This window comes from Lactuca saligna, chromosome 7, assembly GCF_052625555.1.
Source record: "Lactuca saligna cultivar CGN05327 chromosome 7, ASM5262555v1, whole genome shotgun sequence".
In the NCBI taxonomy this organism is placed as follows: domain Eukaryota; kingdom Viridiplantae; phylum Streptophyta; class Magnoliopsida; order Asterales; family Asteraceae; genus Lactuca; species Lactuca saligna.
The window spans coordinates 57,132,954-57,145,801 of record NC_136423.1 but is presented as its reverse complement, the minus strand read 5'-3'; the positions used below and the strand labels follow the sequence as shown (position 1 = coordinate 57,145,801).

Sequence of the window (12,848 nt, the reverse complement as noted above, 5' to 3'; positions counted from 1 at the left end):
GAAACAAATATAAAAGGTGAAGGAACAGAAACCAAAGGTGATGAAAAGATCAAGAAGCAGTTATGCAGAGTTATTATGGACGGGAGTTGGTGGGATCTGCACATAATACTAATCGGCAATAAGCATGTACTAACACAGGAAATCAACAGTGATGGTAACATGCCACTTCATATAGCTTTCGGAATAGTTAAGAACCATATGGTCAGTGAAATGTTACGATTAATCAAAGTTGAACAATTAATTAAAATGAAAAATAAAAATGGAAGCACAGCCCTTCATATTGTTGCAATAGTAGGCAACACATAAGCAGCAAAGTTCTTGATTAAAAGAAACAGAGAGTTGTTGGTAACAAAAGACCTTAAAGGCGAAGCACCTTTGCATAAAGCTTTTGACAATATGCATCTCGATACCGTTGAATGGTTGTTAAAAGCCGCCAAGGGGAATGAGAAACCAGAGAAAAATACTTCTTTGGATGATTCTGTTAACCCTGGAGTAAAAATCGTCGTCGAACTTCTTGTTAATGTTGTTTCTTCAAAGCAGTATGGTGCGTAGCATATATATATATATATATATATATATATATATATATATATATATATACATATATATATATATATATATATAGTTTGTGATTTTAGTGTCACCATGTCATTTTAAGTAACTGGAACTAACATGTGAGCTAAGGGGCTTCATGATTTGTACTCTAATACATGTACGGGGTTGTGTGGAGTGCACGCATGTATAAGATCGAGTCAGAAGCCGGTTCGATGACTAGTCGAGGGTCCAGGGGCAGCGCCCCCCGGGTCCGGGGTTTCCAAAGGGGCGGCGCCCTTTTGGCGGGGTCTAGGGGCAGTTCCCCTAGCGGGGTCCGAGGGGCAGAGCCCCTAGCTGTGGTCCCGCCTAATGAAACCCTAATCGTGTTTAGTATATATCCTTTTCAGAAGACGGACGTTCTTTTTACCTCTCGTTTTTCATCACACATTCACAGAACCCTTTAGCATAATAGCTTACGTTTTCTGTGCCTAGAAACGTAGTCCGCTTGGATTATCCTAGGCTGAATTTCTTGTAACCCAGGCATAGGGTAGAAATATCAGTTCGGAAAGTGATATCACGTTCCAAGCGGGTATCCAGATCTCCACCGCAAACCCTAATTTTCCCAACATATATATATATATATATATATATATATATATATATATATATATATATATATATATCACCTAAATACGCGCTCAAAAGGCCTACTTCTTTCAATATTGCATATTCTTTTGAATTTGCATGCATATTTAGCAATAAAGTTGGTCAAAGATTATCCTGAATTTGTTGTTAAGTATGATAATGTACTGATGGCAATAGCTAGAACCTTTCCCAGCGGGCTAGACTTTGGAGAAACACTTATATATCCAGGTAAGTTTCTTTCTAATGTACCAGATATAGTTTCTTTTGTATTCTTTTTTCCCTTTTCTTGACTATCGCTTTTTTTTTCTTTTAGTTTTGGACAATATTTGTACAGAGATTATGGAAAGAGCTAAGTGCCTGCTATTAATATTAGTAAGCCCATATTTCATTTGCAAGCAAATCTTGGAGGACGAAAAAGTGATATATTTTATTATACTACTGGTATTCATCATTTTAGGTGGTGAGCTGCTACTAACAAGTCCATACAAGTTGGGAATTAAGCATATATCTGAATTCACAAAGTATATTGCATTTTTTCAAATAAACATTTTGTGCTTCTGCAGTTCCACTGTTCATGCTTATATGGATCTGTCGATTGATGTGCCTCGTCATATTGATTGTTTATTTCCCATTCTTTATGATTTATTTCAGCTTGTGGAAGGTTGCAGCAATATTCGGTAAGAGCATACAAAGTTAATCAACCCATTACTAATTAAGCTTGAGAGATATAATTTCTAATAGTATAAATTTATTGATTCTACTCCAACTGATTATTCTTGTAACTTGCATCAGTTGCACTGATTTAGCATATCGAGAAGAAAAAGAAGGAACGGGAAAGAGCAAAAGAGGTTCTAAAATTGGTATGTGAAGCAATAGACAAGTCCCATATTGCTAATGCTCATTCTCACTATTACACCGGACCCATTCTTGTGGCTGCTCGTAAAAATGATTATGAGGTTGTTGATGCGATTTTATCGAGATCCCCTGAAGCAATTCAGTATAAAGATGAACAAGGGTATGACATTATACAGTTAGTAGTAATACATCGTTCAGAAAAGATTTATAACCTTATCTATCTCACGGAAGAGCGTAAGAGCATTTATGGAACAATCGAAGATTCATTAAAGAACAATATGTTGCACTTGGCTTGAAGATTAGCTCCTTCCCAGAAGCTCAAATGCTGTATAGGTGCAGAATTTCAACTACAAAGAGAGCTTCAATGGCGAAAGGTACTACATCCTAAATGAACTGTAAAGAATTAATATTTTCATTGTATATATAGTATCATAATCGAGTAAAATTAATTCTGAATAGGAAGTCAATAAACTCATATTTCCAGCATACATTACCAAAGAGAACATTTTTAAGGAGACACCAGATATGGTGTTCACACGGGAACACGAGAATTTGATGAAGGAAGGAGAGAAATGGATGAAAGTTGTAGCAGAATCATGCAGCATCACCGCAGGACTAATTACCACAATAGTGTTTGCAGCAGCCATTAAAGTGCCAGGTGGAATCAATCAAGAATTTGGCATCCCTTTGTTTATACATAACACTGCCTTCACCATCTATGATGTATCAGATGCAATGTCACTATTTGCATCCAGTACAACATTACTAATGTTCTTGTCGATCCTCACCGGATGTTTTTCTGAGCAAGATTTCCTACACCGTCTTCCAAGAAGAATGATTATTGGTCTTGTCACCTTGCTCCTATCTACAACTGCAATGATGGTGGCCTTCGGCACAACATTGTACCTTGTCTTTTGTTATCAAAGACCATGGATGGTTGCTCCAATTTGTGTATTAGCTTTCCTCCCGATTGCAGTGTTTAGTACTCTTCAGATCCCCATCATAGTTGATCTATTTCAGTCGACATATGCACGCATCTTTGGCAAGCCAAGCAACAATTTCCGCATAGCATTTAATCTGAATGATATCCGGTTGTATTTTGGCAAGTGAAACTGAGTATGCATCTTGGAATTACGCATTCTCTTTTACTTCCCAAAGGGTAAAACAATCATAACTTGACTATGTTGTTGTGTATGGCGAGATTTATGAATAGGATTCTAGTCTAATGGAAATCTTTCAAACATTGCATGTCCTTTCAATTAGTGGTATTGATAATTATAGTAACCCCTGTGAAAATCTTTAAGGATTGTCAATGAAAGGTAAAAACAATTGTTGGGGATCAGATAATTGGCTAAGTGTTGAAGTTGTAATATGGAACATAATGCATGTCTTATTTGCCCGAGATTTATAGTGTAAGAATACTTAGAAAAGTTGGATTCATCGAGTTTTCGATGCTCCATATTCGTTCGAATTAGACATGACGTTTCATGTTCGATTTCTGCCAGGTGTTATTGGTTCTAATCACCTATAAAAAATTCAGCCTACTTACCTAGCTGCATGAAAACCTCCACCAAACTGAAATTAAATCCATAATTGATTAGTCCATATTTCTTTACACCATCCTTATACAGAATAATTATCATACAGTATTTCCATTGTCGACATTGATGGCTACTTAACATATGAAGATCGATAACATAGTTAAGGTCAATTGAATGTTTCAAGCTCCATCCCAAATTCATAATCACCGATTATGGATACATTTGTTAACAAAATTGTTAATAGGAGAATAACCACATGTCTCCTTAATTGAATGTAGGAAATAAAATATATTGTTTAGGAACCATTTAGTAATACAACAATCTGGTTTTGCTAATCGATTATGTAGAATATAAAACGATAAGATATCAAGTCGTGAATAACCATGTCGGAAGGAATGCAAATGAGTATTTTAGTAATTTAGTTAGTGAATAACCACAAGTAAAGAGTTCGATTGTCGAAAGGATTGCAAATGAGTATTTCAGTAATTTACTTATAACCTAATTTTAAAAAAATCTATTTGATTTTAAAGATAGATTAATTATGATTAAATTATATATTTCGGTGTATATGTGAATTTTTTGGATTTATAAGTGTGTGTATATATATATATATATATATATATATATATATATATATATATATATATGTTGGCGCATATTCCACTAAGGTTACCACGACGTGACAACATATGTGCCATGACGTGGCAATGACAGATGAGCTAATCCCTAATTTTCGGAATTACGGTCATATTTAAGGGAGGTGATGTGTAAGGTTTCTCTCATCCTCAACCTCCATTAACTCCAATTAATCCTTGAGAAATCCTAACCTCCTCCTTGGAAGTTTGAGCTCATTTTCGTGATTTTGGTGTTCTTTGAGGGAAGAAGAAAAAGAATAATAAGTTTTGAGTGTAAAGATCAAGCAAGAAACTCCATATTACCATTGGGATCACCATCCAAACCTTTGTAAGTTCCCTTTTTCAGATCTTGTTGGTTGGTTTCTTCTAGATCTAGGTTTACAGGCTTACCCTTCATGTTCTTGATGTTTCACTACAAGGAATGATGTCTATACAGACGACATTTTCAACCCCTATTGTAACACCTCGGTTTGAAAAGTACATCGGTTGTGGTTTCAGAGGCTGAGGGCATAAGCAATTCGGTTTTTTATCGGTCCCTGATTTTATTATAAAAGTTTTAAGGCTTGGGTGTGTAGTTAGGAGCGTAGGGCTGCTCGCCACCTTTTCGTGGGTATAATGTTCATCGGAAACGAACTTAGAATAGAGGAATTATAGCACTTTGAAGTTATTGGCAATATTGGTCCATAATGGAGAAAGATGGAAAGAAAGGACCATGCATGCAAGGTGGTCATCACAAGTGTATGCCCACCGTAGAAGGGTTAAGTGATCGCGGGTGCGGAGGGGTGTACGCCCATCATATGAGAAGTATGCTCAACGTATGCTTAGAGTCCCCAACCCTAATTTTTAGGGTATGCCATAATATAAAGAACATTATACCCTCAAGTGTTAGATTACTGTCTAAGTCCATACCTATTTTGGTATGTACTTGACCCGATGGTGCATGGTCCTTTTGGGTTGCCTTCACCAAAGCAACTTGATAGGATGAATTATGGAGAGAAAGGATAAATATGATTTATTAATATATTATGACAATAATATAGTAAAGGAGAAATCATATTGTTTAATTAATATTAGTCAAGAATTAATAAGAATTAAGTTTGTGACTAAAAGAGATTAATTAAACTTAAGGGACTAGAATTGTAATTATAAAATAATTGCAATTGGGTTATGGATTGCCTTATATTATAAGGTTGGACGAATTCTATGGGCAAACCCATTAGAAATCGTCCAAGGCCTTTAATTAAAGGAGTCTATGGGTTGCTTAGGGCTTAAGCATCCAAATTAGGGTTTCCTTGTTAGATAACCCTAATAGCCTCACTATATAGAGAACCCTTATGCTCCAAAAACGTGGTGAACTGAAAATATAGGGTTTCCACATGTTTTTGAGAGCCTCCTTCTCTTCTCTTCTTCATCCTCTTGCTCTTGGTGTTTGTGAACCATTAGAGGAGTGACAGTTGTGACTCTAAGCTTTCTAAAGTCATTACAAGGTGGATTTGCGATTTTTATTGCTACATAACAATCAAGGTATGATCTAAACCCTAATTATATGTTATCATATGCTAGATCTAGGGTTTATAGTCTTGGATAAATTGCATGTACAATAGAGAAACCTAGATCCAAGCACTAGGGTTTGTATGAGCACATAGGATGTTCTTATAGCTAAAACCCATCAGTGGTATCAGAGCCTTGATTGGTTTCTATTGTATTGATGCCTTGTATGTTTGTTCAAGTTGAAAATTTTGGTTTTTGTGAAACTGGCTGATGAACTCGGCGAGTCCATATGGGTACTCGGCGAGTTCGAGCGACAGAAAGAGGGGATTTCGGGATTTCTTGCTGTTTCTCTCATGGATAATTGCCTTATCTGTTTTAGATCAATAAAATCTGATTTTAATCAATTTTATGAGTATATCCTTGATTAAACACAAGATATTTACCAATTAATTAGATAATTACTTCCTTATATGATAAAGTTTGATTATTTGTATTAATTGGGTAACTTATTTTGCAAGAAATTAAAATTAGGTCAAATATAGATAATGATGAAATTAATTGTTTAATTTATATTATTTGTTATTTGATCCTTGTATTATGATAAGTTTCAATTTTCCCCTTTAGGTTTTATAGTTTAAATTTAAACTTAAAAGTTTAGTTTTGAAATTTAAATAGTTGAAACCCTAATGTTTTGAAAAGGTTTCAAAACTTTCCCTCAAGTTTTGGAATTTAAATTCTGATTAAAATTTTAATTTTGATGTATATTTAAATTCTAAACCCTAAGCTTTTGAAATGTTTCAAAACTTGTCCTCAAGTTTTGGAATTTAAATTTTGATTAAAAGCTTAATCTACGAATGTTAAATTCTAAAACCCTAGTAGTGTTTTGAAAAGTTCATATCACACCCTTATGGTTTTATTAATTAATTAAGGTGTATAATTAAAAGAGGTTTAATAAATCCATAAAAGTTTTGGTTATATTTAATTGAATTAAAAGTATAATCGTTAAATTTGACCACCTAGTACTACTAGAAAAAAGGCCTTTTACGACGCGCAAAATACGACGCTCATTGATCTATGTTACGCAAAGGAGAGTGACATTAGAAAAATGTCATCTCTTCAAAAAATTTAAGGATAGAAGACAGGCATTACTGCGCGCCCTTAAATTAGTGTCTAAAAAAAACACGGAGGGCACCTATAATAAATTGCGCGTCGTCTAAGGATGTCGCTTTATAATTTTTAATGGAACGCGCGTTCCATCCTTTAACAGTAGGGGGAAATGAAATTCTGAAAAAATTAAAAATCCCGCCTTCCTTTTTTTTCTCCTTTCCCTCTTGCCCAAATTATGGATGCTCCTTCCTTCCCCCTCCCGACATTGACTGCTGCCTACTTCTTCCCTCACTTCTACCTACTGGAACCACCATATCTCCCACTCGATGTTGAAATTGTTAGAAAAAGCCCTAATTATACTCTCAAGTCTAAATACAGAAAAAATAGAAGATGGTGAAGAAGTAGCAGTAGAGGAAGTGGAGGATGAACAGTCGAAAATGGAAGGAATGGCATCAATAGCGTTGTTACTAGATGGCAGCCATACGGAGGTCAACATTCTTTTCTCCACAAATTTCTGCCCTTGGGTCATCTTTATTTCCCTAATAGCGTGCCCTAAGAATTATAACTATTACTATGGTTTTCAGCCATTCGATGCTTCGTCTCTCCCCCATTCTCCTACACTCCTCCATCTTCTCCGAAGGTTCGCCTTCATGATTCTCTCACCCCACATTCAAGCGATTCTCTCCAAAAAATACTAGGTAAAACTTAATTTCATGATCTTGTGAACAAGAAAGTCAAGTCGTCGCCGTCTTCTTCTTCTTCTATACCATAGATATCGTTCATAGTCTCTCTCCTAAAACTGATCGACAGCCTCAAATACCTTAGTCTAAGCCAGCTATTCATCCAAATCGCTAGCAAGTGGGTCTTCTCTTTCTCTCTCAAATTATCAGTCAATCGATTTATTGTCATCACCTCCGTATACACGCTGGCTTCCCTTTGTTCCTAATAATCTCTCCAGTCAAATCAGGTACCTATCTCTCTACTTTCTGAATTCTCCTATATTGGAAATTCATTGATACTTCGATAGCTTTTAAACAAAAAAAACTCAGTTTTTCTCTCAATAATCCCTTGTATTTTTCATTGGTGTTCCCCTTACTGGCTTTGATAACCTCTCTAATTTGTGAGATTTGTTTTTACTTTCTCTCCCCCCTCCCTCTAAGAAGCAAACGCAGCCTCGTCGCCTTCAATCACCCAACGATTGGATTCATATATGACAACGATTTTATGTGTATGAGTTGTAGCAGCGAGCTATATGGCAACTGTAGAGTCTCTCTTGCTTGGATCTGGAACAAGTCACCCTCCATCCTCTTCCTTCAACCCAAAGGCAAAGGCAGCTGCTGCCTTCCCTGAAACTGCTCCTGGCTTAAACCCAAGGGCAATCATGTCTTTTGCACAAGATCCGGAACAAGTCACCCTCTTCATCCTCATCATTGAAGTTGAATTGATGAAGTATTTTATGAATCAGATGAAACTTAAATCATTTCATGCTACCACTTTTTAACTAATTGCTTCAAATCCTTTTATTTTTTCAGATATTGTGAGGGTTTCAAGCATGCTGCCAAATCAAGGGTTTAATGAGCTTGATAGATTGCGCCATGAAGTCCAAGTCCCATGGCATCTTCAAATGTTATGTCAAAAATGTTCTTGGGAGTAGGATTAGTGGCTAGAATGGTCTTCCACCAAAGGTACTTGTGTATTTTAATTTACTCTTTTCTTATTATGTCTTATTAATCAATAATACGTTGTTTTAAGAGATAAATACAAGTTCATGGTATATGTGTATGATCATGTAAGCCTTAATTGCATCTATTGCTGATGTGGCTCCTTCTTTTGTTTAATTCATGGTTCAGTAGGTTCCTATCATTTCATCTCACTATCTGTAATCGCATCCTTTGTTGATCTGGCTCCTTCTTTGTGCTTAGTTGCTGTTATCAGAAGTTGCCACCTCATTCTTAACTACTGTGTTACCTTGTTATTCATGGTTGTTGTCTCTGCATGTTGTCCATTGATGTTGAGTTGTTGACAGAAAAATCTCACAATGTCATTTTGACCTAACACTTATTGTATCTAAATTCAAGTTAAGTGCTATTATCAGAAGCCATCATCCATGAATCCACTCCTCAAGTTTCTTCTTCCAAATGTTTGTGACCTTTTGGCTGTGGCTGCTTTTGTTATTCATCGTTGTTGATTCCCCATGTTGGCCATTTGATCTTAACAACTGAATCTCATATTATCTCATCTAAGAAATATGGTTCAGGGATAAAATTTGGAATTTAGACACATACGACCTAACCCTTTTTAACAGATTGTAGCTATTTGTCAGTTGTTGAATCATATATGACCTTTCATTTGTGATGTGAAGGAAAAGATTTAGAAGAAAGAGGGGATTTCATGGCATCAACAGATTTTGATCATTGATGGAAAGATCCTCGAGGATGGTAAGACTTTAGCAGATCATCACATCCGAATTGGATCTAGATTGGAGTTGGTTGTGAGTTTGGGAGGACCATAAAGTTGTTGTGTACGATCACCCTATCATGTCCCAAGCCGATGTCTCCTACAGGTATCTACATCGATCATGATTCGAATCTTATTCGATCACTTCTCATTTCAATTGTTCTACACAAATACCTGTGTCGATTGACTTGATTTTCATTTGATCACACATAATTGACTGATCTTTGTGTGTCCGTATTAGTTTACACCAGAGTTTCTTAGGTTTTGTTCATTCATTTCTATATCTGATTTGGCCAAGTTTATTTTAGGTAAAATCGTGTTATTCAAAAGTGTATTCTTGTCATTTTGTTATTCTCTTCCGGCTTTTACTAATCTGGAACACACAACTAGGATGATTCAAAATCAATCAGTAACTTCAAATTACGTTCATTTATATTACACACTATTAACTTAAGCTCTGTATGACTTCAAATAATTAATAAGCTTACCCACTGCCCACCAATCAATAGCACTGGAGTGGCCAGCTCCTGTTATGACTTCCTGAAATATCATCATAATTTCAAAGGGTAAAATAAAGAGACCATAAATAAGTGAAATTACGTAAATGCCCTTTGAGTACTTTTCATACCAGAGGTGGTGGTGAGCCCTCCTTTTGTGTTTCTTACCTCTGTTAAAAGTGAATTGAGGCCTGAAATCCAAGTTGCAGCTCAAAATTGTTGGGTTAAGAAGGGTGGTGCATTCACCGGTGAGGTTCATTTAATTTTTCAAAGAACTTAACAAGTATTATCTACTATTTTGTAGCATCTGCTTGATGGAATAAGCCGGTTATTGTATTTGACAGTTGAACTTTGCTAAATGCAAGAAATAGGTATCTACTTTCCAATTCTTTTTCATATCTAGGATTCTACTTTCATTTTTTATCATTACATAACATTATTCTACTTCCAAATTACTTCTTATTAGCGTATTGTACTTGAAAACCAGCTATGATCAGCAAATTTTCTTGATACGTATCTATCTGTATGGGTCAAAGTCAACTTTGAATTTTCCCTGACTTATAAAACAGCCCCTTGATTATAATATATATATATATATATATATATATATATATATATATATAGTTTCAAGCCGCTTTATTTAAGGTTATACTTGAGGTGTCATAGCTGGTCTGAGTGTGTTAAAAGTGTAAGATATGGAGTTGGGTCTCATAGAGAGTTGGATATCATAAATCAATAAGAATCAGTTAGAGACATTCATTCAGTAACGAATTATGGATGTAGAAATAGGCAACACACTTTTTATATGTTTGTTTCTTATGGCATTCTACTTTCATTTCTTTGTATTAAAGCATCCTAATTTTAAAATCTACACAATCGTATCATAGCAATGTCATCTAAAACAAAGCAATTATCGGATATATCTTCTAAGTACAATGTTTTAATAAGAAAAAACCTAACATTACAATGCTATTGGATAGATTTTCAAAGTACAATGCCTTAAAATCAGGGTAGTGGAGTAGTTTAGGTCTTTTTTTTTTTGATATGTTTGTGCTTTAATTAATACAATATTTAACTACTGATTTTCAGCTCTATTGCTAGTATGAATTTATTATTTCCATGCTCCCCCTTTCTATTCCCCATTGTGGGTGTGCCTTTCATATGTAGTTTCTTTACACCCTCCAGTGGTGGTGAAGGTACACCTGTCTACATCTAAGTCTAACCTCCCTCCTTGGGTGTGCAAATGTTGATGTTATTTACAACAATAAAAAAATGGAGAAAAAAAATGATTGGGTCATTTCAAAACTCCTCCCATTGCACTCTGCTTTTTTTAAAGTCAACTTTGATTTGCTATTAAAGACAACTCATATGCTGAATTTTATTAAATATCAATTTTTTTTATATATATTTTTCTGAATGGTTATGGTTGCATTGAACAAATTTCTCAACACAGTGAACATAAGATAGAAAAAAGGCAACACCCACCCCTACACAGGATTCACTTTATATATATATATATATATATATATATATATATATATATATATATATATATATATATATATATATATATATTAAACAATACACACAAGTTTGTTTATGAATGTAATTGTTAAATGAAACTGCCCAGCACTACCCATGAGTTGAGAGTTAATTCATAAAGAATATTGTCAGATCTACAACCACATGATATAGTATACTATCCACTTTGTTTTGAAAAGCCTTAGACTTGTATTACCATCCTTTTTTTTTCTAAAACTTTTCAATTTCCTATGTCTGATTTCTTCTTCTTGATTCTTACTAAATACTGAAGTTGGTTTTCTATATTTACAGTGCTGAGATGCTTGCCAATTTGGGTGTCCCTTGGGTCATCCGAGGTCACTCTGAAAGGAGAGCCCTATTGAATGAAACTAATGAGGTACCCTTTTCCTTGTGTAGATTTTACTCATCCTATTCAAATCAATTCACACTTTTCCTTGTGAACATCTTAATCAGTGTTGTATGCAAGTTACTGAAAAAGTTTTTTTTTCTTTTTCTTGTTTCATTCAGTTTGTTGGAGACAAGGTTGCATACGCACTATCTCAAGGTTTGAAGGTTATTGCTTGTGTTGGGGAGACTCTTGAGCAACGAGAAGCTGGAACCACCATGGAAGTTGTTGCTGCACAAACCAAAGCAATTGCTGGTAATTATTTTAAAACTAAACTTGCTTCTACTGTATGTCAAAAATCAAAAATCTTGTTTTATCTTTGATATAATAAGTAACTTGCACACAAAAGTTATGATTTTGGTGTTTAATGCAAGAAATCACAATATGCCTTTTCTATGTGATTCTGATTTTGGTAATTTTTTGTTGCAAGAGGAAAAGAGGAAAAGAAAGCTCAAGCCGAAAGAGATAAGATGCTGCAAATGCAAGTGTTGCATTCTTCATTTCAATTGTTAGTATGAAACACAGAGTAGATGGGCCAATGTAAACTTCTTATCCATATAACATCTGTTTGGAGCATTAGTCTTAAAGAATTATGAAAGGCAAGATGCAACTTTACTTAGTTGGAATTTGATGTAGAGAGTAGATTAGATGCAAATTTAGATATTGTAAAAAATAGAATTGTATGACATTAAATTTTATGCAATGGATTGTATTTTTTGTATATGATATTTTATTTCTATTATGAGACATTAAATGCAAATTTAATTTAAAAATTAATAAATATATAAATATGTTTTTAGAACATTTAAAATTATGATACGCAAAAATGTGTGTCATCTTCATTTATGACATGGCCTTTCTTGACAGGGGCTTCCTTGATACGCATTGCGTGTCATAAACACGCGCGTCGTAAGGTTACGACATGCAAATGTGTGTCGTCTTCCTTTATGAAAGGGCCTTCCTTGATACGCATTGCGTGTCATAACCGCGCGTCATAAATGCGCGTCGTCTCTCTTTATGACAGGGCCTTCCTTGACACGCATTTGCGCGTCGTCTGAGCGTTTTACGACGCGCAATGAGCGTCGTAAAAGGCCTTTTTTCTAGTAGTGTTAAAAGTGTAAAATACACCCTATACTGTATATAACATTAAAAGTCTAAC

At 34.9% G+C, this 12,848-nt stretch overlaps 1 protein-coding gene across 1 annotated transcript; it reads left to right on the top strand.

Annotated features, from left to right (window-relative positions):
* The first annotated feature begins 396 nt into the window (after nt 1-396).
* LOC145006975 (uncharacterized) lies at nt 397-3,144 on the top strand. Its single transcript, XM_078965985.1, has 9 exons — nt 397-544; nt 1,291-1,407; nt 1,493-1,551; nt 1,637-1,639; nt 1,743-1,749; nt 1,831-1,856; nt 1,986-2,209; nt 2,333-2,408; nt 2,494-3,144. Exons 1-9 carry the CDS (start codon nt 397-399, stop codon nt 3,142-3,144), a joined length of 1,311 nt encoding a protein of 436 aa, XP_078822111.1.
* Nucleotides 3,145-12,848: the final 9,704 nt, after the last annotated feature.